The sequence below is a fragment of the Tachyglossus aculeatus genome, chromosome 3 (assembly GCF_015852505.1).
Source record: "Tachyglossus aculeatus isolate mTacAcu1 chromosome 3, mTacAcu1.pri, whole genome shotgun sequence".
NCBI lineage: Eukaryota > Metazoa > Chordata > Mammalia > Monotremata > Tachyglossidae > Tachyglossus > Tachyglossus aculeatus.
The window spans coordinates 77,997,085-78,022,652 of record NC_052068.1 but is presented as its reverse complement, the minus strand read 5'-3'; the positions used below and the strand labels follow the sequence as shown (position 1 = coordinate 78,022,652).

At 43.2% G+C, this 25,568-nt stretch overlaps 1 protein-coding gene and 1 non-coding gene across 2 annotated transcripts in view; one reads left to right on the top strand and one right to left on the bottom strand.

Moving 5' to 3' along the window:
* Positions 1-25,568, bottom strand: part of LMAN1 (lectin, mannose binding 1) — a 40,149-nt gene that overhangs the window by 4,523 nt on the left and 10,058 nt on the right. The window contains exons 2-10 of the mRNA XM_038743412.1: positions 24,604-24,758; positions 22,016-22,123; positions 19,906-19,967; positions 17,559-17,658; positions 14,979-15,102; positions 13,840-13,898; positions 12,222-12,354; positions 11,219-11,412; positions 11,033-11,103 (exon numbers count right to left, since the gene is read on the bottom strand). Coding sequence (XP_038599340.1) covers positions 11,033-11,103; positions 11,219-11,412; positions 12,222-12,354; positions 13,840-13,898; positions 14,979-15,102; positions 17,559-17,658; positions 19,906-19,967; positions 22,016-22,123; positions 24,604-24,758 — 1,006 coding nt within the window. The remainder of the gene's footprint in view (positions 1-11,032; positions 11,104-11,218; positions 11,413-12,221; positions 12,355-13,839; positions 13,899-14,978; positions 15,103-17,558; positions 17,659-19,905; positions 19,968-22,015; positions 22,124-24,603; positions 24,759-25,568) is intronic.
* LOC119926309 lies at positions 3,803-3,940 on the top strand. The gene has a single exon (XR_005450196.1). It is a non-coding gene; the product is annotated as a small nucleolar RNA SNORA7 (small nucleolar RNA).

Sequence of the window (25,568 nt, the reverse complement as noted above, 5' to 3'; positions counted from 1 at the left end):
ATGAAAGAACAAAACGTCTCATCCCTAATATTCCAGATCTAAGGATTTCCACAGAAACCTCTTAAAAAGGTAACAATAGAGACTCAGAGTCTGATTCAATTTGTTGATAAACAGCAGCAAGTGTGTAATCCACCACGGCCTGTTACAATGACTGGGAGAGTTTAAACTGTACAACCAAGAAAATTATTCCACACAATTTAAAGTGGAATAAAACTCTTTCTAGGAGAGTTGTTGAAATTTCCTAAAAGACTAGTGGTATTGTGGATATAGGTCTAGCCACCATCAGCCTCAAGAAAAAAAATCCTAGAACAGACTACTAGCCTATTGGCTGGTAGGCCAATAAGAACCACACAATTGTAGTCCATGCCCAATAAACGTTAGGGGGTGGAAAGTGGAGAGACTTTTTAAAAGATGGAGTAAAATCAAAAGCCTGTGTGGGGTGAGTTCGAAGCTCATCACTGCTTGAAACTGAAAGGAAATAAGGACTGTTTACTTCAGTGGGATGAAGGAAGAGGAAGGAAAAAAAAAAGACTGCTGCCACCATATGATCTTTTCCTAAGAGTTTTCTATTCTTTTGCAAAGTTTTTCTAAAAGTCAGCCAAATTCACGATATAAAGACACTTTACATTATCATAGGCTGTTTTCCGCCTCAACTGTACTCTTAGAATAATAAAAGTCTAGCAAAGTGTTTTAAATGTTCCCTTCTCTTGGAAACATTACCCAACTTCAGTTTCATGGACATTCCCCTCTCCTGGTTCTCCTATTTCTCTGGCCACTCATTCTCAGTCTTTTTCACAGGCTCCTCCTCTGTTTCCCACCCTCTCACTGGAGTCCCTTTAGGTTCAGTTCTGGGTCCCCTTCTATTCTCCATCTACACTCACTCCCTTGGAGAACTCATTCACTCCCATGGCTTCAACTATCACCTCTATGCGTACGATACCCAAATCTACACCTCCAGCCCTGATCTCTCTCCCTTTCTACAGTCTAGCACTTCCTCCTGCCTTCCAGACATCTCTTATTTGGATGTCCTGCCATTACCTCAAATTTAACATCTCCAAAACAGAGCTCCTTTTCTTCCTATCCAAACTGTGTCCTCCCTCTGACTTTCCCATGACTGTAGAGAGCACCGCCATCTTTCTGTCCCTCAGGGCCATAACCATAGTGCTATCCTTAACTCCTCTCTCTCATTCCACACCCAAAGTCAATCACTAAATCCTGTTGGTTCAACCTTCACGACATTGCTAAAATTCACTTTTTCCTCTCCAACTAAACCGTTACCATGTTAATCCAACGACTTCTCCTATCCTGCCTCCTCGCCAACTTCCCTGCCTTGTCTCTCCCCACTCTAGTCCATTCTTCCCTCTACTGCACAGATCATTTTTCTACAAAAATGTTCAGTCCATGCTTCCCCACTCCTCAATAACCTCCAGTGCTTGCCTGTCCACCTCCATATCAAATAGAAACTGCTGACTATATGCTTTAAAAGTATTCAATCACCTTGCTTCCTCCTAACTCACCTAGTCGCTCTCCTACTACAACTCAGCCCACACACTTCGCTCTTCTAAAGCCAACCTACTCCCTGTACCTAGATCTCATCTATCTCGCCAGCAACCTCTCGCCCACATACTGCCACTGGCCTGTAATGCCCTCTTTCTTCATATCCAACCACTATTTTCCCCATCTTCAAAGCCTTATTGAAGGCAGATCTTCTCCAAGAGGAATTCCCTCACTAAACCCTCATTTCCTTTTCTTCCACTCACTTCTGCATCACCCTTATTTGCTCCCTTTATTCATGAGCCTCCCCCGACCAGTTCCCACAGCATTTATATACACATTTGTACTTTATATTAATGTCTGTTTTCCCCTCTAGACTGTAACCTCATTGTAGGCAGGGACTGTGTCCGTTAATTGTACTCTCCCAAATGCTTAGTACAGTGATCTGCACACAGTACACACTCAATAAATGACGGATTAATATTCTCAGAAAAATAAAAGATCATCATCTACCCTTTTTAAGAGAGGAAGAAATCCCATATGGTTTGACCTCACTGGTTAGAACCCGGACCGCTCAATTCCACTGATTTTAAGGTAGTCTAGAGAATGTCACTCATGTTTCCAAAATTAAAATAGCCTGTAATAAGCTACAAATAAAGACTAAAGTCTCTTAGGTGGAACTAACTACCTTTTATTTACACTTCGCCATTACCTGATGTGAATGATATAAAATAGATCATCCTAAAGCAATAGAGAAAGCTTTGCCTTCCCAATATTGAAATCAGGTCAAATATGAATTTTTTACTATAACACCATGAGTTTTAAAGTACTAAACAAGAATTCGCCTGCTCCAGTGAAAGAAAACCCTGGAATGGCTGTTCAGGTACAAAAATTATTTTGCTGCAGTGGCTGCCCCTTCAGCTGGCAAGGGGGCAGCACCCTCACTTGGTGGCAGTGCTAGTCATCCCCTTGCTGTCTTTTCATTCAGTCATTGGTATTTATTGAGTATTTACTATACGCAGAGCACTGTATTAAGTAAGCACTTCAGAGAGTACAGTACAATAGAATTTGTAGGCATGATCCCTGCCAACCAGAGGCTTACAGTCTAGAGGTGGGGACAGACAAATAAGTTACAGACAGGGTGAATGGCCAAGTACAATATAATTATGGTATTTGTTCATAATAATAATAATAATAATAATAATAATAATGGCATTTGTTAAGCGCTCTCTTAGTCACTAGCAGTCAGAAAGGAAGGTGGCTGGAGGAGGAGGAAGGTGGTTGCTCCACTCCTTGCCTCACTGTGAAGACTAAGTCCCTAGTCCAGCCTGGGAACCTCTTAGGCAACCTGGGCCTTTTCCCTAGTGGCAATGTGACCCCTGTGCCCACCTATACTACCAGCGACCCCACATGCATATTCTCTTACAGGTGCTCATTTCGAGCAGTGGCACTTTTTTTTTCTTTTAAAACATACACTTTTAATCTTGACTATAAAATAGTACGGGTCCAGAAAATACCCTTAGTACTGACAAGAAACATAAAAATTGACTTGTGGGGGGGGGGGGGGGGGGGGGGGTGTTGATGGGAGGAAGATATACTTTTTTCTATTGTGGCCTCAGTTTTTGAGAAGCTTATGGTTTTTACAGAAGCCTACGCAGTGAACTATGGCAAGCAATCGTGATTAAGAAACACATCTTGACATGAAAAGACACAGCAAAGCTTTTTACATTTAAAAAATGAACAAGGCATTTCTTTAAGTAGAAAATAAGATGTCATGCAAGATCACTCCGCATCAGACATTAAAGAAAAACAGGCAACTAATGTTAACAAGAAATTTGGACTAGAGATTTGCTAAGATTATTAAAATGAAAGCATTTCTGGAAGGAAAAAAAATAATTATAATCTTCATCCAACAAAAATGACCTACTTAAAAAATGATTTGAGGCTCTGTAGCACTGCCTTCAAAACAAAAACACTGTTGGCAAAATTTAACATCTGGGAATAACCGCTTTGAAGCTTCTTCAAAGAGTCTCACATCTTGCAAGTATCAGAGTAAAAAACTTTTTTAGACTCAAACACTCCAAAAATTTAGGTTACTTTAAGGTTATTCCATTTCTATCAAAATTTTAAATATTCAATTTTGAGTTAAACATATTCCATTTGATTCTTTCAAAAGTATTAATGTAAATGTCTTGTGTGGCAGTGTGGCCAAGTGAATAGAGCACAGGTCTGGGTTTAATCCTGGCTTTCCAACTTTTCTGCTGTGTGACCTTGGGAAAGTCATTTAACTTCTTTATGCCTCAAGTTACCCCTCTCAGCGTCGCAACTGGAGAGTTTCCAGTACTCTAACAGTCTCGACTGTGGGAGGGAGAGTCAAACAGAGGCATACCCATTCCATTCCTAGCTTGGGCAGTGACTAGCGAGTGGAAGGCCATCTGCTACAATCAAAACTCCCTTGTGCTGGGCAGCAGCAGCATGGAAGAGAGTCGAGGGTGGAGACTCAAGTTTACTGTACAGAATGAGGCAATGGTATACTACTTCCATATTTTTACCAAGAAAACTCTATGGCTACACTACCAAAATGATTGCAGATGGAGGTGGAGCATTCTGGGAGAGCTATTGTCCATGGCGTCACTATGAGTCGGAGATGTCTCAACAGCAGAAGACCAAAAAAAATGCCCAAAAGTTAACTTGCCTGTAAAATGGGGATTAAGAATGTGAGCCCCATGTGGGACATGGACTGTTTCCAACCCAATTAGCTTTACAGAAGCACCGTGGCTCAGTGGAAAGAGCCCGAGATTTGATTTTAATAAGGCTTTGGGGTCGGGAGGGGGAGAATGAATTCAAGCACTTCTCATAACCTGCCTTAACTACTGCATCAGCATTCTTACTGAGCTCCCTGCCTCTTGTGTCTCCCTATTCCAGTCCTTATTTTCACTCTGCTGTCTGGATCACTTTTCTAAAATATATAGACATATATTCATCCCACATCTCTCTACTTCCCAACGCTGCAAACAAAACTCCTTACTATCAGCTTTTCAGCACTCAATCAGCTTGCCTCCGCCCCACTTTACCTCGCTGATTTTCTGCTGCCACCTAGTCCACATGCTTTGCTCCTTCAATACCATCCTACTCATTGAACCTCGATCTCGTCTGCTTGCTGCGGACCCCTTCCCCATGTCCTCCATCCGGCCTGGAACTCCCTAAGATTTAAGCACTTACTGTGTGCAGACCACTGAACTAAGAGTTAGGAAAGAATACAAAGGTGGAAATTATTACACAGTCCCTGGCATTCAGCGGATGCACGATCTTAAAAAAATGGTGGCTAACAAAAAGTTGGACGTTTCCTTATTAGACATGTTCCTTGCCCTTAATGAACTTTACAGTCTAAAAGTCACATCCCCTCCAACAGGCCTTCTCCGACTACCCCTCATATCCCCACCCTTCTGTGTCACCTATACACTTGTACGCACTAATGCACTTTGATAACTCAGACCCTACTCCTAGCTCTCAGGCATCTATTCTTATACTCTGCCACTTCCCCTAGCTGCAATTTTAAGGTCAATCTTTTCCTCAGGAATTTAAAACTCTTCTGGACACGGACTGTCTACCAACTCTATTGAATGAAAATGTATTTTAGGCAAATAATAACAATTCTCCTCCCTTATTGACACCCATGCCCATCACCCCCGCCAGCTCTTCCGTACACTCAACTCCCTTCTCAGGCCCCCGGTTCCTCCCCCTCCTCCTTCCCTCACCCCCAACGATCTGGCCTCCTACTTCATTAACAAAATTAAATCCATCAGGTCCGACCTCCCCAAAGTCTCTTCCCCCCTTTCTCCATCCCCCCGGCTCTCAACACTCTCTGCTACTCTCCCATCCTTCCCAGCAGTGTCCTCAGAGGAGCTCTCCTCCCTCCTCTCAAGTGCTACTCCGGCCACCTGTGCTTCTGACCCCATTCCCTCTCATCTCATGAAATCTCTCGCTCCATCCCTTCTCCCCTCCTTAACTTCCATCTTCAACCGCTCACTCTCCACTGGTTCCTTCCCCTCTGCCTTCAAACATGCCCATGTCTCTCCCATCCTAAAAAAACCCTCTCTTGACCCCACCTTACCTTCTAGTTATCATCCCATATCCCTCCTACCATTCCTTTCCAAACTCCTTGAACGAGTTGTCTACACTCGCTGCCTAGAATTCCTCAATAACAACTCTCTCCTCGACCCCCTCCAGTCTGGCTGCCGTCCCCTACATTCCACGGAAACTGCCCTCTCAAAGGTCACCAATGACCTCCTGCTTGCCAAATCCAACGGCTCCTACTCTGTCCTAATCCTCCTCGACCTCTCAGCTGCCTTTGACACTGTGGACCACCCCCTTCTTCTCAACACGCTATCTGACCTTGGCTTCACAGACTCCGTCCTCTCCTGGTTCTCCTCTTACCTCTCCGGTCGTTCTTTCTCGGTCTCTTTTGCAGGCTCCTCCTCCCCCTCCCATTCTCTCACTGTGGGGGTTCCCCAAGGTTCAGTGCTTGGTCCCCTTCTGTTCTCGATCTACACGCACTCCCTTGGTGACCTCATTCGCTCCCACGGCTTCAACTATCATCTCTACGCTGATGACACCCAGATCTACATCTCTGCCCCTGCTCTCTCCCTCTCTCTCCAGGCTCGCATCTCCTCCTGCCTTCAGGACATATCCGTCTGGATGTCTGCCCGCCACCTAAAGCTCAACATGTCTTAACAGACCCTTAACAGACCCACCCTACTCCAGCACTTAATATTTTGTATCTGCTCTTTGTGACATCATTATCTGCCAATTTTATTATTGCCATAGCATATTGATTGTTTAACTACACCCTGTGATGCCATCGCCTACTTATATCATTGCTACTGTTTTATTGCTTCTGCATCTCAATTGTTAACCTCCCACCGTACTGTCACTCGCCCTGCTGACCTCACCATGAACTTTCAGTTCCCTTGCTCCCAACTGCCATTCCCATTCCTCACCTTCCCCTTCCCCTCTCCCACCCAGCTTTTTCCCTCCCTCTCCCCTACCAAGACCACTCCCCCTCACCCCCTACCAAGGATTCCTCTTTACCAGCGCCAGCCGTCCGCTCCTCCCTCCCGGCCCCCTCCCTCCCCTTCTCCCCGCCCCCACCCCATCCCAGTTCTCCTCTCCCATCGCCACCCCCCTTCCCACTCTCCCCGCCCACGCCCCCGCAAACTCATCCCAATCCAAACCCTCCCCACCCCTCGCACCCTTCCCCCTCCCTCCCCTCCCTCGACAGCTGCTGCTAAGTGTGGCCTCTGGAACCCCCACTCCATTTTAAGTAAGATCCCTTTCATCCTGGACCTATTCCTTTCCAGCTCTCTACTCCTCCTCGCCCTAACTGAAACTTGGCTGTCTCCAGACGACACGGTCTCTTCTGCTGCTCTCTGCAGTGCAGGCCTCTTCTTCTCCCATTCCCCCAGACTCACCGGAAAAGGAGGAGGTGTCGGTTTCCTTCTCGCCCCCCAATGTCGCTTTCGCACTATCCCTCCTCCTCCTTCCCTTTCCTTCCCTTCCTTTGAAGCCCACATTATTCGCCTCTACCACCCCCTCCAGATTCTTGTAGCGGTCATCTACCGCCGTCCAGGCCCCACTTCCAACTTCTTTAATGACTTTGACCCATTCCTCACCTTCCTTCTCTCCTTCTCCATGCCCACTCTGATCCTCGGAGACTTCAATATCCACATGGATATCCCTAACGCTCCTCTGCCGCCCGCCTTCTATCTCTCCTTGACGCTGCCAACCTCTTCCTCCACCCCACCTCACCCACTCACCAACTTGGTCATACCCTCGACCTCATCATCTCCTACCGCTGCACTGTGTCCACCCTCACCAACTCTGAAATCCCTCTCTCTGATCACAATCTTCTCACCTGCCTCCTCACTCACACTCCTTTCCCCTGTAAATCCGTATTACTCCCTCACAGAGATCTCCGCTCTCTGGACCCCACCCATCTTTCGGAGCGCCTCACACCCCACCTTGCCGCCCTCTCCTCTCTACCCAGTCTTGATGATCAGATTACTGCTCTCAACTCTACCCTTTCTACTCAGCTAGACTCACTCGCTCCCCTTTCCCTTCGCCGCTCTCGCACCACTAACCCACAGCCCTGGATCACTGCCACTGTCCGCCTCCTTCGCTCTTATGCTCGAGCTGCCGAACGCTGCTGGCGAAAGTCTAAACACCATGCCAACCTCGTTCACTTCAAGTTTATCCTTTCCTGCCTTAACTCAGCCCTCTCCTCTGCCAGACAAAACTATTTCTTCTCCCTTATTGACACCCATGCCCATCACCCCCGCCAGCTCTTCCGTACACTCAACTCCCTTCTCAGGCCCCCGGTTCCTCCCCCTCCTCCTTCCCTCACCCCCAACGATCTGGCCTCCTACTTCATTAACAAAATTAAATCCATCAGGTCCGACCTCCCCAAAGTCTCTTCCCCCCTTTCTCCATCCCCCCGGCTCTCAACACTCTCTGCTACTCTCCCATCCTTCCCAGCAGTGTCCTCAGAGGAGCTCTCCTCCCTCCTCTCAAGTGCTACTCCGGCCACCTGTGCTTCTGACCCCATTCCCTCTCATCTCATGAAATCTCTCGCTCCATCCCTTCTCCCCTCCTTAACTTCCATCTTCAACCGCTCACTCTCCACTGGTTCCTTCCCCTCTGCCTTCAAACATGCCCATGTCTCTCCCATCCTAAAAAAACCCTCTCTTGACCCCACCTCACCTTCTAGTTATCGTCCCATATCCCTCCTACCATTCCTTTCCAAACTCCTTGAACGAGTTGTCTACACTCGCTGCCTAGAATTCCTCAATAACAACTCTCTCCTCGACCCCCTCCAGTCTGGCTGCCGTCCCCTACATTCCACGGAAACTGCCCTCTCAAAGGTCACCAATGACCTCCTGCTTGCCAAATCCAACGGCTCCTACTCTGTCCTAATCCTCCTCGACCTCTCAGCTGCCTTTGACACTGTGGACCACCCCCTTCTTCTCAACACGCTATCTGACCTTGGCTTCACAGACTCCGTCCTCTCCTGGTTCTCCTCTTACCTCTCCGGTCGTTCTTTCTCGGTCTCTTTTGCAGGCTCCTCGTCCCCCTCCCATTCTCTCACTGTGGAGGTTCCCCAAGGTTCAGTGCTTGGTCCCCTTCTGTTCTCGATCTACACGCACTCCCTTGGTGACCTCATTCGCTCCCACGGCTTCAACTATCATCTCTACGCTGATGACACCCAGATCTACATCTCTGCCCCTGCTCTCTCCCCCTCTCTCCAGGCTCGCATCTCCTCCTGCCTTCAGGAAATCTCCATTTGGATGTCTGCCCGCCACCTAAAGCTCAACATGTCGAAGACTGAACTCCTTGTCTTCCCTCCCAAACCTTGCCCTCTCCCTGACTTTCCCATCTCTGTTGACGGCACTACCATCCTTCCCGTCTCACAAGCCCGCAACCTTGGTGTCATCCTCGACTCCGCTCTCTCATTCACCCCTCACATCCAAGCCGTCACCAAAACCTGCCGGTCTCAGCTCCACAACATTGCCAAGATCCGCCCTTTCCTCTCCATCCCAACCGTTACCCTGCTCATTCAAGCTCTCATCCTATCCCGTCTGGACTACTGCATCAGCCTTCTCTCTGATCTCCCATCCTCGTGTCTCTCTCCACTTCAATCCCTACTTCATGCTGCTGCCCGGATTATCTTTGTCCAGAAACACTCTGGGCATATCACTCCCCTCCTCAAAAATCTTCAGTGGCTACCAATCAATCTGCGCATCAGGCAGAAACTCCTCACCCTGGGCTTCAAGGCTGTCCATCACCTCGCCCCCTCCTACCTCACCTCCCTTCTCTCCTTCTACAGCCCAGCCTGCACCCTCTGCTCCTCCACCGCTGATCTCCTCACCGGGCCTCGCTCTCGCCTGTCCCGCCATCGACCCCCGGCCCACGTCATCCCCCGGGCCTGGAATGCCCTCCTTCTGCCCATCCGCCAAGCTAGCTCTCTTCCTCCCTTCAAGGCCCTGCTGAGAGCTCACCTCCTCCAGGAGGCCTTCCCAGACTGAGCCCCTTCCTTCCTCTCCCCCTCGTCCCCCTCTCCATCCCCCCATCTTACCTCCCTCCCTTCCCCACAGCACCTGTATATATGTATATATGTTTGTACATATTTATTACTCTATTTATTTATTTATTTATTCTATTTGTACATATCTATTCTATTTATTTTATTTTGTTAGTATGTTTGGTTTTGTTCTCTGTCTCCCCCTTTTAGACTGTGAGCCCACTGTTGGGTAGGGACTGTCTCTATATGTTGCCAATTTGTACTTCCCAAGCGCTTAGTACAGTGCTCTGCACATAGTAAGCGCTCAATAAATACGATTGATGAATTATTATTATGGCACTTGTTAAGCACTTACTATGTGTCGGGCACTCTACTAAGCACTGGGATGAAAAACTCCCACTCCCTCAAGGGTCATTCCCTTACTAATCCTAATCTCCATTAGGTCATCCCATTAGCCACTTTTGGCACTTATTCCACCGCTTTTTTTCTATTTACTTTTCCTTCCATTTAATCTTCCTTTTTTTCCTATTTGAGCCTTTCAATTGAGTTTAAAATATAGTGGGGTTTTTTAAGATTATCTTAAATAGCTGCTTCTTGGGCCTTGTAAAAAATACTTTGAAAGCCACACCGTAGAGAGGTTTTGCTTTCTTCTACCACCCTGTTCTTATTTCAGAAATAAAAGCTGTTATTTCCCCTAACCAGCTGTATCCAAAAAATTGGGATAGGAGTGGGCAAATCAATTTGCAATAATTTTCTGTGCTGTTCTTTGCTGTAGTTATCTTCGTTCTCAAACCTTCCTTTCCAGAAGCTGTTGCCACACTTTCTCTGAGTTAAATGACAGGGTAGCCTTAAGATCTGAATATGTTATTATTATAACCATTTCCACTGGGTTCTAAAATCATAAATAGAGAATGCTGTTTGGGTATTGCTAATAAATGTGCTCCTGTTTTAATAGGCATCAAATGAGAAGCCAAAATGTCCATATCTACCACCATTTTCATCATGTTTATCTACAACACCCTTCTTCATATTTGTAGCTGTGCAGACAGTATTGTTCATTGGTTATACCATGTATAGGTAAGTTTTTTTTTTTTTTATCAAAAGTGACTCAATGTCCCCACCCTTAATGGATTTTGATTAGTATCAACACAGATATTCTGGGCTTTTTTGGTCAACCACAGGGGTTAATTGACAGGTAGGACTGTACTACCCATATGGATCGGGGACTATGTCCAACTTGACTAATTTGTACCTATCCCAGTACTCTGAACAGAGCTTGATTTATAATAAGTGCTTAATACAACAACAATAATAATAACAATAATATCCTTCCAAATACTTAATACAGTGCTCTGAACACAGTAAGCACTCAAATATCACTGATGGATTGATGGTATCACTCCTGGTTTTAGTACAAGAAATTTATCTTTTAACAGTAGCGTCTACTATTTATATACTTACTTCATTTCATTCACTTGTCTTAGGACTTCCTGCTGAGTTTTCACCACAGTGTCCAGTTCTTGTTGTGAGACCTGAAACAAGAAGCCACACTCTGATGATCAAGTCTCCATAGCTACACCTGCTACGGAGCAGCAAGTATCTCTCTCGTCTAAAAGTTAAGATATTTATACACAATTGTAAGCTCACCTGTCCCTGGTGCCCTGGGATGCCAGTTCCTCTTTTAGAGATCTCATCTGTCAGGGCAGTGACATACCTTCTCTGCTCATCAAGAATCATATCCAACTGTCGGTTAAGCTGCTTGATTTCGAGATGAATGCGATTCTGCCCTTCAAAGATCTGTCTTAGCTCGCGGTCACTTACTGTCTCAAACATATCGTCAGCTGCAAAAAGAAATTTTGCTCCAAATTACTCAAGCTACTCCTACTGATGTCGTTATACAAGAACTGTGCTCCTGTAGCACTTTGAAGTGTATTTCCAATAACTGTGTAACCCATTAATATATGCTGAAGAGCTAATGTAGATTACAAATCTGGACTATCATTCTTGAATACAAATCATTTGTGCAGTATTCTGATGCAGAGTTCATTTTTTTTTCCCCAAGAGACAGTACTCAGAAAATTCAAGTTATTTTTGTGGCTTTTCTCTCTTATTTCGGATGCCTGAAAAGCAAAGGCCCAAAATACAGGGTTGAAGTGCTCTCAATAACTGACACGTATATAAAGCTTTTTCTCAAAGCACAGCACTGTGCCTCATAATTGTCTCTAAATTTCTATGTTTTTTACAAATATTTTTCTGATTTTACATGAAGACACTGGGCAACAGAATAAGCCAAACAGTAAGACTGACAGATCTCGTGATAAGTGGGCTGAACTCACAAGTTCCCATTATCAAATTTGTTGGCAATGGTTTCTTCCTATCACAGCCTTTCTAGTTCTTTCGAAGCAAAAAATGTTATTTGTAATTCCACCCCTCCAATAAATTAAGTGCAGTGCACTGGGTCCAATGCATTTGTAGGCTAAATAAGGGCCTTTCCAAAGTTCACCTCTGCTCACAGCAACCAACCTGGTCCCCAAAGACGCAAGATGAAAGCTGCCAACAGCTAATACTCAAGGCAGAAATGTCCTGGTCCCCCTCAATTAGCACATGCATCCCCTTAATAGGGAGCAAGTTCACATTCCTTTGAACTTACTTGGCTGCCCTTGAATGTCAGGGTGTTCCTTCTGGAACTCTTCTTTCTTTTTATCCAATTCCTGTTGAAAGTGCTCAAATTCTTCCTGATACTTTTCTTTTTCCTTTTCAGGAATTTCTGCATCTGCTGGAGGCTTTTAGAGTATGAAATTGACAAGAAAAAGCCGATCAAAGACGAATGATCTCTACAGAGATTTCAACATTATCATTAAGTTGCAATGGTGCAAAATCTAAGGTATTTACAACCTCCATGCTCCTTCACCAGTCAATGGTATCTATTGAGCACTTAGCACTATAGTAAGTGCTTGGGAGAGTAATAATTGTGGTATTTGAGTACAGTGCAAGAGTTGGTAGACACACTCCCTGCCCACAAGGAGCTTACAGTCTAGATCAGCAGCGTAGCTTAGGGGAAAGAGCATGGGCTTGGGGGTTCAGAGGATGTGGGTTCTAATCCTGGTTCCGTCATTTGTCTGCTGTATGACCTTGGGCAAATCACTTCACTTCTTCATACCTCAGTTACCTCATCTGTAAAATGGGGATTAAGACCGTGAGCTCCACATGGGACAACCTAATTACCTTGTATCTACCCCAATGCTTAGAACAGTCCTTGGCACATAGTAAGCACTTAACAAATATCACAATTACTATTATTAGAGACTCAATGGTGCAAAGTTTCATTCAATCTAAAGACAGACTGACAACAGTCCACTTTTCGTATTAGTATGTTGGAAAGGTTAACAAATGGCTTCTCTAGCCTAAGCAGTCAAAAATGTATGTGTTTCCTGTTTGCCCTGGAGGAGTTCACCCACCTGACAGCTACTGTCCAAACGTTGAGTGCTCTGGGTTGCTCCTCTCTTTCATTCATTCATTCATATTTATTGAGCACTTACTGTGTGCAAAGCAATGTTCTAAGTGCTTGGGAGAGTACAATATAACAACAAACTGACACATTCCTGCCCACCACGAGCTCTCTTCCTGCTGCCAGATTACTAAGAATGCCATAAACCTCCCCAGAGTACGGGAAGAAGGCTACAGCTTTGAGATTTACATTTTGTAAGAACCGAAGCCCATGGCTGTCCCAGCCCAGATTTCGGTCAGAGTTGGGCCTGAGGGCTAGAGTGACCAAACCCAGCCCAGGATGTCCTACTGGCTTTCACATTTGCGATGACGAAAACAGGAGAGAAAGGAGGGGAATGCGACCACATATCCACACGCTCATTATGCACATGTGTCAGGACTTCATCTGCTACAAATACAGCTTCCTCTAGCCCCTGCCATTTTTAAACAAAGGGAAGGAGGGTGAGGAATCCAAGCCCAGCAGGAGGGCCACGCATCCCAGCCCATGTGCTCCAAATAGGGCTCTAACCCCAGTCTATTTTGTGGTCTCTCTCTCCTCAGTTATCTGTTTGGTACGAAGGGTTATGGTGGTTCCAATCAAAATTCACCCTCCCTGCCCCCTGCAAAAAAAAAAAAAAAAATTATAGAGGATTTGTTTCCACATATTCCCCTCGTCCTGTACAGACTGGGCCTATGAAGCATTACACACGGAAAATGCAATTAACTCTGGATTTAGCAACAGCATATGTTCACAAGCTAAACTGAAAGTACACCACACTCACTGTTTCTTTTCCTGGTTCAGTCAACCGGAAAGTCAAAAAAGATAGGACATCATGGTCATCTAAATGAAAAAAATAGTTGGAAAATTATGCAACCATTACAAGCTTCATAGTCATCCTAAAAGTTCATTAATCCTCATCTGTGGGTTACCCACTTATATTCATTCATCCATTCATTCAATTGTATTTATTGAGCGCTTGCTGTATGCAGAACATTGTACTAAGCGCTCGGAAAGTACAATTTGGCAACAGAGGCAATCCCTACCCAACAATGGGCTCCGTAAGTGCAGGCTATATTGTCACCATTAAACTACTACTCAAAGGAGCAAGGTGTGCTGTCTAAGCCGAAACCCACATCCAGTTCTCCCACAATGCAGGAAATGCAATCTTGCAGATCCTTGCAATAAAGGAGCTCAACTGCAGAATTGTGCTGAATACTGCATTCATGCACACAAATATTTCTTCTGACACTACACACTGCAATATCTAGACATGCTCATATTTTTGGAAGACCATTCCCTAGCTTTGCCATTATGCTTTAGCCAGAATGTGTAGTAAAAGCTCGTATTACGGTAAAATTGAATGGACTTAGTTATTCCTAAGCCACTAGTTATCTTTTGTTTGGATTTAATTAGTCATTTATAATTTCACTCCAAGGTAGAAAGAATTGACCACTGTAGAACTATGTTTTTAACATGCTTTAGTTTTTTCTAAAAACACAGATAATGTAAAAGTGAGGCTTCCTTATAACACGAAAAGCTGTTTTATACTGCTATTCCACTATGCACATATAACCTGGCTACCTCAGAGAGTTCAGGTGTATTAACCCAAGTTAACTATATCTCCAATCTTGGGGTTTTTTTGCTCAGTCTGTGAGAATGCCAACTGTGATATGGAAATGAAGATCACATTCACAATGAAATAGGGGAATGTTTCCTTATTGAAGGGTGGGTAACTATCGTGTAGGATTAATTCCATTCCCCTTTTAGAATGGATGCAGCTTAGTGAAAGACTCCTCATACCCTAACTCATGGCTAAGCAATTCAGCTTCAGACTTCATCAACTATAAAGTGACATCAGACAGGCATGCTCTGCCTAAAACATTTAAAAGTAATTTTCAATATAAGAGCTACCTAACTCACCTGCAAGACCTCCTGTTGCTGCAGATATTCCAAAGTGTCCCTGTGCAGGGACGACCATGTTTTCCACTTTAGCACAAAACTCGTAGTCATCTTCATTGGGTGTAAAGCCATTATTGATCATCACCTGGGAGACACATCGCAATTAGGGATTCTAAAAAAAGAACCTTAAAATAACCTCAGTAGATAAAATAAATTTTAAAAAATCATATTTATTAAGCACTTAATAAATAACACAATACTCAGGTACTGTATTAAGCAATGGAGTAGATACATGATTATTACATCAAACAGTCCCTATCCTATATTGGATGCAGAACTGGCATTTATTCCCCATTTTACAGATGAGGAAACTGAGGCATGGAACTGTTCAATGACTTGCCCAAAGTCATAAAGCAGGCAAATGGGGAGTTGAGATTAGAACCCAGGTCCTCTAACTTCCAGACTTGTGCTCTTTTCACTAGGCCATGCTGCTTCACTGTTTCAAATACAAGGAGCACCTCTCTAAAGGTTGGGTCCCTAAAGAACTTTATGTTAGGGGGAAAGGGGTCACACAATAGTAACCATAGATTAGATGGGAATTAATTAGATGGGTTATGAGTAAATGGCTCCAAGACATCCCATGATCGACATTATGGCAATATTATTACATCCAGAATGCTTTATACCACTGCCACACCTTAACTCTATCAAATATCATAAAGCTGCAAAAAAAAATATTGCACGGCATGATAATGCTGAGGTAGAGGCTTGAAACTGTAGTAGCATTACACACACCTTAACTAACACCAGGCTCACGTCTGTAATAGTTTTCTTCTGCACCAAATCTAATTGTGTCACATGGATCCTATTACACCAGAACATAATTGTGATGTAGGGAAAAATGTTTCCTCACGCTTTCACCATGTCATATCCAAATTGGGTTCAAAAACATGAGTTGAGGCAGAACAGGATATTTGTCAACATTAAAAGTTAAAATTGTAGGTGCAATTTTTAAACTCAGACAGGGCACAGAATATCTGAATTGTAGGGAGGTCAGTTCAGAAAATTGGCATCCAATAAATACCACTGACCAAATGAGCTTCATTGAACAAGTATTAATCTAAATTTATTTTGCTATTTAGAAGTTCCTCGCTAATTATCTCAATCGACTTGGTTCAGATGACTACTTGTTAAGGATTACTGTCTTCCCACTGTCGTGGTAACTCTTTCCTGTTAGTAATTGTTTTGTCTAAACTACGTTTCCTTGATGTAGATAAAAGACCCTGTCCTATGATAGAAGTGCTATATCCTAAGGCTTTAATCTAGGTTCCCTTCTCACTTCAACGGCTTCAACTACCACCTCTTTCCAGATGATTCCCACATCTATCTCTCTGGTAATGAACTCTCTCTTCCGCTGTCTCACATGACATTTCCTCCTGCCACCAGGACGTCTCTAGGTGGATATCCTGCTGGTAACTCAGCCTCAATATGTCGATGACTGAATTCCTTTCCAAATCCTTTACTCCTCCTAACTTTCCCCCATCACACTTAACACCTCCCTACCCTTCCCTCTGAAACTTGTGCAACCCTGGTATTACCCTCGACTCTTTCCTCACCACTGTTCAATCTATCACCAAATGCTGTCGACTTTCTCTTCACATCACTTCCAAGATTTCCACCTAGTAATAATAGTAATAACAGTAATAATTATGGCATTTGTTAGGCACTTATTACATGCAAGGCACTGTACTAAGCACTGAGGTGGACGTGTGACAGGGGGATAAGGACTGGGTCCGACCTGATTATCTTGTGTCTATTCCAACACTTAGTACAGCACTTGGCACATAGTAAGCATGTAACAAGTACATTATTATGTAAGAAGATTATTTGCAGACAAAAGTGACTTCCTTTTTCTTTTGGGTGCTCCCCAAGCATCTATACAGTGTTTTGAACACAGCAGGTGCTCTATAAATGCTGCTGTAGCCCCTCAAAAGAAGATGCTGGTCTTTTAACTGGATTGGCTGGTGATGAGTATGATCTTAAGAAAAATTCAGCCAAAGGATTTTTGATACACACATACTGAATCACCTTGTACTTCGTACTTCTCTGAAGGAAGACCAAATAATAAAACAGAGAAGTAGCATGGCCTAATGAATAGAGCTCAGACCGGGAATCAAAAAGACCTTGGTTCTAATCTTGGCTCCTCCACTTGTCTGCTGTGTGACCCTGGGAAAGTCACTTAACTTCTCCATGCCTCAGTTACCTCACCTATATAATAAGGATTACAATGAGCCCCATGTGGGACATGGACTGTGTCCAATCTGATTAGCCTGTATCTACCCGAGCGAGTAGTAGAGTGCCTGGAGCAAAGTATTTAATCAATACTAAAAAAAAAACCCCAAATTAAAAAAAAGCATAATGCTAAACATAGACTAAAATGCTCATAAAACGCAATATAAAAAGGCATCCATATCTCTCAACACCCCACGAGACTGTAAGCTTCTCGAATGCAAGGATCATGTATATTCTAGCACACTTTCCTAAGATCATTATACAGTGCTTTGCATATAATTCAAAAGGTGCTATTGATGGATTACTTACAGTTAGCACTTTCTGGTAGTATGTAATCTTTGCACGAACAGGATAGGGCTTGTTACGAAAATCCCTCTGACAACTTGCCAGTGCTTGATTGGCACCATCACTGTAATGAGGGGGGCAGAGAAGGGAAAAGTCTAAGAAGAAATCTATTTGATCAGTAAAAAAATCTAACATATTTCAGCATTAATATATGACCAAGAATTCCTAGATTCTGACTAGAATAACTTTAGAAAGAATAAGGGATGGTCTTCTAAGGTGAAGGCAGATAGCTGAAATGTAAGACTCCCCCCAACATTTTTGGTGAAACTATCAAGTCAGGATTAATGTATACACACAATTCAAAAAAATGAGCATTTCCACAGTCCATTTTAGACCAAATAAGATGGCAGAATTAGGGAATGTTCTCCCAACAAAGCAAGCCTGTCTAGATACAGTGCATTGCACGGTCAGAAAAATGCTTGTGCATGATGCAGTGACTACAGCCAACACAATTTTCCTCACTGAGGAGTTCTGCAAGAATGCAACCCTTCCCTTCAGGAGAACAAAATGTATTGGTTACCAGGAGAAAGTGTTACCCATTCCTTGCCCCCAGTGGTTTCAGTCACTTGCCCAGGATTGAATGAGATGCTTACAGAGCTTACTTTGAAACAAAAACAGCCCCGACCCTCAGACAGCCACTTGTACCATATCCGACCATATGAAAAACTTTACAGCACGCTGACAATCTTTGAACAAACCAGTACCATGATCAAATAGCTGTGTTTTAAAACAAGACTTTCAAAAGTTTTCCTCTCATTCATGCAGACGTCTTTCCGTACCCAGTATACTGATATGGCAGATAAGTCTATGGTTAAGATCTGGAGAATGATAGACCCAAAGTTTTTTCATCTGAAAGAGTGGAACCCTGAAACATGGCTCCTGCTCTGTATCAGTAAAGATCAGAAGTGCTGCTGGTCTCTCCAGAAAACACCGAACTAGTTACGGGGTGCACTTGTACAAAGTACAAAGGTGTTCAGATCCCCCACCCCGACCCCCCGGAAAAAAATGATATTAAGAAGAAAGCTGGTTGTTGACAGGAAAATAACAATTTATATGGCAATGTGGGCATATCTGGGTCACAATCAGACAGATGCTGGGAATTCCCTAGGCTGACAATTCTGCTGTCCCAAAAAGTCTTCATCATCACCGAGAGGCATTACGCCTAATGTTAGGGAACATAATTTGCCCAAAGAAACAGAGGACTAGCGGCTTCAAGGCTCTCCATCACCTCGCCCCCTCCTACCTCACCTCTCTTCTTTCCTTCTACAGCCCAGCCCGCACCCTTTGCTCATCATCATCATCAATCGTATTTATTGAGCGCTTACTATGTGCAGAGCACTGTACTAAGCGCTTGGGAAGTACAAAGGCGCTCCCCCCCGCCCTACCTCCTTCCCCTCCCCACAGCACCTGGTATATATGTTTGCATACATTTATTACTCTATTTATTTTACTTGTACATATTTACTATTCATTTTGTTAATGATGTGCATCTAGCTTTACTTCTGCTTATTCTGATGACTTGACACCTGTCCACATGTTTTGTTTTGGTGTCTGTCTCCCCCTTCTAGACTGTGAGCCTGTTGTTGGGTAGGGACCGTCTCTATATGTTGCCAACTTGTACTTCCCAAGCACTTAGTACAGTGCTCTGCACACAGTAAGCACTCAATAAATACGATTTAATGAATGAATGAATGAATTTTTAATTGCTGTTTAGAAGATGGTCTTGGGGACGGCATTATATTTTTACTTTACAGAGATGATAGATGAAATCTCCCTCCAGACTCGAGATGGGCCTCGGCCCAGTTACGAAAACTTGGGGACCGAGATCTGGTGTGAGGGAATCAGGGACAATGCTTTCCGTAATGCCATGTGCCCTCTCTTGTCCTTGCCAGCCACGTTTCTGCCATGGCAGTGAGTAGGCTGTCAGAGGAAGCAGTAAGGAAGTAAAATACTATGAATGGCCAGGCCTGGCACTGGAAGCAGATAACATTTTGTTTATACTATGATTTTCCAGTAATTCTTCATATCTCCTATGGATAATATATGGGCTATTCTTGATTAGAAGACCAATTCTAAAAAAATGCATTAATGTGTTAGTAGTCATTGTGCAGAAATCATGAGGTTATTTACAAAGAGGAAAGCTTTAAAGAGTGAATAAAAGGTTCAAATTTTGCACAAAACACTACATAAATACCTCAGGACACAATTACATTATTTCATATTGACTACCCATATTTGTAACAACATTGGCTAAATGTGCTATAGTGCTTATAAAAAGAAAACAGAGTCAGGGATTAACATGCTTACTTACTTTTGGTGGTCATAAAGGATTTGCCCATTGTTACCTATAACCACCACAGCTGGATTGTTTTTCTAAAAACAAAAATCAGATTCAAATGTTAAATGGCATTTGCTATTGTACCATTAGTCCTAAAACTGGTCATCTGCAGTCTTAAAAACTAACAAGTAGCAGTGGTGAAAACATGGACAGACAACCTCTGAAAGCAGGCCAATACTGTAACCTGCCTTTAAACCTGTTTCAAGATAGTTAAAACAGGTTTTAACTCCTTAAAGGAGCGGCCAAGTTACCCTCATGTTCGTTGAGTCTCCAAATGTTTAGTGGAGGGGCATATTCACAGAGGGCTCTGAAACATATGCTGACTATACTAAACAAATTTCAGGATTGGCTGAGGTTTTGTTTTTTTTTTTAAATAACCACGGACGGATACCTTTGGTTGCCTCTTTTTAACTAAAGAAGTAAGAAGATGCAAAATGGTCAAGGAAAAGAACTAATGCAAACAGTTCTTTAAAATGGTCAATAGCATTTACTGCCATATTTGTAGAGTCTGGATCCAATTTCACTATAATGAAACACCATGAAACAATGCTTGTCAGAACACAATTCATCTTTCGATGTGAAAAACTTTTCCTTTTACGTTGTGTGACAGACAGGACAGAATGAGTGGTTATAATAAAAATGAACCAAAAAATAAGCTATTTTGAAATTGACAGTTTTGATGCGAAAAGGAAACAAATGACACCCTCCATACACTAGAGACTATATTCCCAGATACCCATATATAATATATAACAGACCAAATGGTTGTTTAAGAGAAATAAGCAAAACCTAAAGACAGAAATTCTTACCAAGCATTTATTTAACCAATCCATGCAATGAGAGAGAAACTTGAAGGCTTCCATATTTAAGCAAACCACTTTACACAGTCAAGGGAGCAGCCTTTAACTTTCAAGATAGTTTCACTAACTTTTATGAACATTGGTGGTTTTTAAAAGCCTCACATAGGAAGGAAAGCTTATATATTCATATTAATACTGTTTGGGTACACTTCAAAGGACTAAACTAAAGGACTCCCTTCAAAGCCCTACTGAGAGCTCACCTCCTCCAGGAGGCCTTCCCAGACTGAGCCCCCTCCTTCCTCTCCCCCTCCCCATCCCCCGCCTTACCTCCTTCCCCTCCCCACAGCACCTGTATATATGTTTGTACATATTTATTTCTCTATTTATTTATTTTACTTGTACATATTTATTCTATTTATTTTATTTTGTTAATATGTTTTGTTGTCTGTCTCCCCCTTCTAGAGTGTGAGCCCGCTGTTGGGTAGGGACCGTCTCTATATGTTGCCAACTTGTACTTCCCAAGCGCTTAGTACAGTGCTATGCACACAGTAAGCACTCAAAAAATACGATTGAATGAATGAAAGAATGAATGAATGAATAAACAGCCTGGACTCTAATGCTTTATGAGAGATTAACAGAAATGTTATCTTGACTATGCAAATATTAACTACTGAGTTGATTTTAGAAAAATAAAGTTAAAAACTGTGAAGAATACAGCGAGAAAGGAAACCATGAAAGAACACAACCAAATCAAATATTTTCTCATAGCATGATATCGCATACTAATCTAGTTTGGGAGGACTGTTTAGATGCAAAGAACTCTAAGTACCATCTACATGTGTCAGCTGATAGTTACTAATAAATGAGTGGTTCCATATGAAAATGCTACAAGTACATAAATATTCCTGATAGTGATTTCAAGGGTAAGTGTTCTATTGTCTTCACACTGCCAAGTTTTAATAATTATTTGTGCTCAAAGTCATCCTTTAGGTGTGCATGGCTGTGCTGCTTATGGTTCTGGCTTCACTGGCGGGTGATAAAGTCGATTAGAAATGGACAACTCTGATTAGATCCTAGCAATATCCTACTTATTTTATTTTGTTGGTATGTTTGGTTCTGTTCTCTGTCTCCCCCTTTTAGACTGTGAGCCCACTGTTGGGTAGGGACTGTCTCTATGTGATGCCAATTTGTACTTCCCAAGCGCTTAGTACAGTGCTCTGCACATAGTAAGCGCTCAATAAATACGATTGATTGATTGATTGATAGAAGAGTTTCAAACAAACCTTGCCATCATTGTCAAAGGAATCAAAGAAAATTCCAACACCATTCCAAGAATCGGCACCTCCAAATACGGGCCCTTCCAAGCCTTGAGCTTCTGTGTACCAGATTGCCTGTTAATACACAAAGAGGAAAAAATTGGAGGCTGGAAATTGTCATCAGTAATTGAGCTGTTATGTGCAGAGCACTACCAAGCACTTGGGTGAGTACAACAGAGGTAATAGAAACAGTCACTGCCCTCAAGGAGTTTACAATCTAACTGAAGGCACATCTCCTCCAAGAAGCCTTCCCAGGCCAACCCCTTCCCCCCAACTCCCTTCTATGTCACCCTGATTCACTCCCTTTGCTCCTCCCCTCTCCCAGCCCCACAGCACTTTCCTACATACCTGTACTTTATTTGTATTGATGTCTGTCTCCCCCGACCCCAAGCTAGACTGTAAGCTGGTTGTGGGCAGGGAATGACTGTTTATTGTTATATTGCACTCTCCTAAGTGTTTAGAACAGTGCCCTGCACACAGTAAGCGCTCAATAAATACAACTGAATGAAGAGAAACACACAAAATTACTTTTGGTTAGGAAGAGAAAATGAAAAGATGGATAAATGAATAAATGCTTAAATAGGAGATTGCATAAACACATATATGTGTACACAGACACATACACACAGGTGGCAGTGAGTATGTAACTGCAGGGAGGACACAACCTGGGGAGAAGAAAATTCATTCATTCATTCAATCGTATTTATTGAGCACTTACTGGGTGCAGAGCACTGTATTAAGTGCTTGGGAAGCACAAGTCGGCAACATATAGAGACAGTCCCTACCCAACAACGGGCTCACAGTCTGGAAGGGGGAAATTACTCAGGATAGTCAGAAGATGGAATTTCTGAGAGACTTTGAACATGGGTTCTTTAAATCCCGGCTCCTCCAATTGTTAGCTTTGTGACTTTGGGCAAGTCACAACTTCTCTGTGCCTCAGTAACCTCATCTGTAAAATAGGGATTAAAGACTGTGAGCCCTCGTGGGACAACCTGATTACCTTGTAACATCCCCAGCGCTTAGAACAGTACTTTGCACATAGTAAGTGCTTAATAAATGCCATTATTATTATTACTGAACATAGAGAAGCAGTGTGGCTCAATGGAAAGAGCTCAGGCTGTGGAGTCAGAGGTCATGGGTTCAAATCCCGGCTTCACCAATTGTCAGTTGTGTGACTATGGGTAAGTCACTTAACTTCTCTGTGCCTCAGTTACCTCATCTTTAAAATGGGGATTAAGACTGTGAGCCCCACATGGGACAATCTGATCACCCTGTATCCTCCCCAGCACTTAGAACAGTGCTTTGCACATAGTAAGCGCTTAATAAATGACATTATTATTATTATTATTATTATTTTGGGAAAGGCTGTGCCCTGTCAGATTTTGTTGGTGGGGAAGGTACCCTAAGGAAGGAAGATTTGAAGTTTAGTTTTAGTCATGTTCCGTTTAAGATGCCAGAGGGACATCTATGGGGAAATATTCTGGCAGCAGGAGGAAATGTGAAATTGTGCAGCAGGAGAAAGGTTGGGGCCGATGCGCCAGATTTGGAAGCCAATTCTCCTGAAGCAGTAGCTCAATCTGGAAGAATCAATGAGCTCCCCAAAGACGGGACTGTGGAGCAAGAAGAGTAAGGAATCCAGAAGACTCCCTGTGGAACAACCAAGGTTAGGGAATGAGAGGTGCAAGAGAACACAAAAGTAAAAAACGCTACAGTCCCCACCCTAGAGGAGTTTACTAATAGGGAAGCCAGGTAGACACTTCATTATGATTATGGTATTTGTTAAGTGCTTACTATCATCAATTGTATTTATTGAGCGCTTACTGTGTGCAGAGCACTGTACTAAGCGCTTGGGAAGTACAAGTTGGCAACATATAGAGACAGTCCCTACCCAACAGTGGGCGTGTCAAGCACTGTTCTAAGCACTGGGGTAGCTATAAGTTAATTAGGTTGGACACAGTCCCTGACCTATATGAGGTTCACAATCCCTTCAAAGCCCTACTGAGAGCTCACCTCCTCCAGGAGGCCTTCCCAGACTGAGCCCCTTCCTTCCTCTCCCCCTCATCCCCCTCTCCATCCCATCTTACCTTCTTCCCTTCCCCACAGCACCTGTATATATGTATTTATGTTTGTACACATTTATTACTCTATTTATTTATTTATTTTACTTGTACATATCCATTCTATTTATTTTATTTTGTTGGTATGTTTGGTTTTGTTCTCTGTCTCCCCCTTTTAGACTGTTAGCCCACTGTAGGGTAGGGACTGTCTCTATATGTTGCCAACTTGTACTTCCCAAGCGCTTAGTACAGTGCTCTGCACACAGTAAGCGCTCAATAAATACGATTGATTGACTGATTGATAAGTAGGGGGGGAGAACAGGCATTGAATCACATGTATATCATGGTAAGACAAACAAACAAAAAATAAGTGGAATAAATAAACACCAGAAGTGGCTAATGGGATGACCTTATCATGGAGACAGGGATTAGCCAGGGAATGTCCCCTGGGGGAAGCAGGGATTTTCATTTACATTTATCTAAGTTAAATTTCCATACCAGTCCATCAGCTCCAATCCGACCTCTTCCAGTCACTCGAAAGGTCACCTCAAGCTCCCAGTTCTCAAATGTAGATTTTGCTTTTGTCCACACAGATCCTCGTTGGCTTTTTAAAGATGGAGTTATTCGAATCTGATCTGCACTGGGTATAGCATCTAGAATAAAAGTCAAGGGGAAATGCTTTAAGACAGAAAGCATACATGAGATGTTTCAATGGGACGCAGCCAATCAAGGAAAAAAACTGCATCTATGACTGTGTTACTTTGTAGTGCCTTAGGGTGAGAAAATTTGGTAAAAATCAATGTGTTAGAAAATAGTTATCCTCTGGTAATCAAGTCAAGAGTATTTATTGAGCAACTGCTGCAAACAGGGTACTGAGCAAAGACTTGGGAAGAGTACAACGGAATCAGTAGACATGATCCCCGCCTTCCAGGAATTTACCATCTAGTGGAGGGAGACAATTACAAAAAGGTGGACTGAGTAGAGTATAATGGTATGTACATTGTGCTATATAAGGGGAAGAGGGAAGCAGTAGTGAGTACCCAGTGCTAAGACTAAAGAGGAAGTTTGGAAGGAAAGAGGATGGGTAGATGAAATAATTATCAGGGAAGGCTTCCAGGTGGAGATGTGATTTCAAAAGGACTTTGAAGAGATGGAAAGACCAGTGGTCTACAAGATACAGAGAGGGAACTCCAAGCAGGAGAGTGTGGCCGAGATGACAGCAAGACACAGTGAGTACGTTGGCAATAGAGGAACAAAGCGTTGAGAACTGGGTTGTCGTGGGAAAGGAGTGGGGATAAGTAGAGGAAAGAGAGTCTTAAAGCTGATACTCCGAAGTTTCCTTTTAACTTGGAGATGGAAAGGCAACATTTGGAGGGTTTTGCAGAGTAGGAGCCATGTAGACTGACATTTCAGAAAAAATGTGGGACTGCCCCGGAGCTGCGCTTCCTCCGCGAACGGGTGGA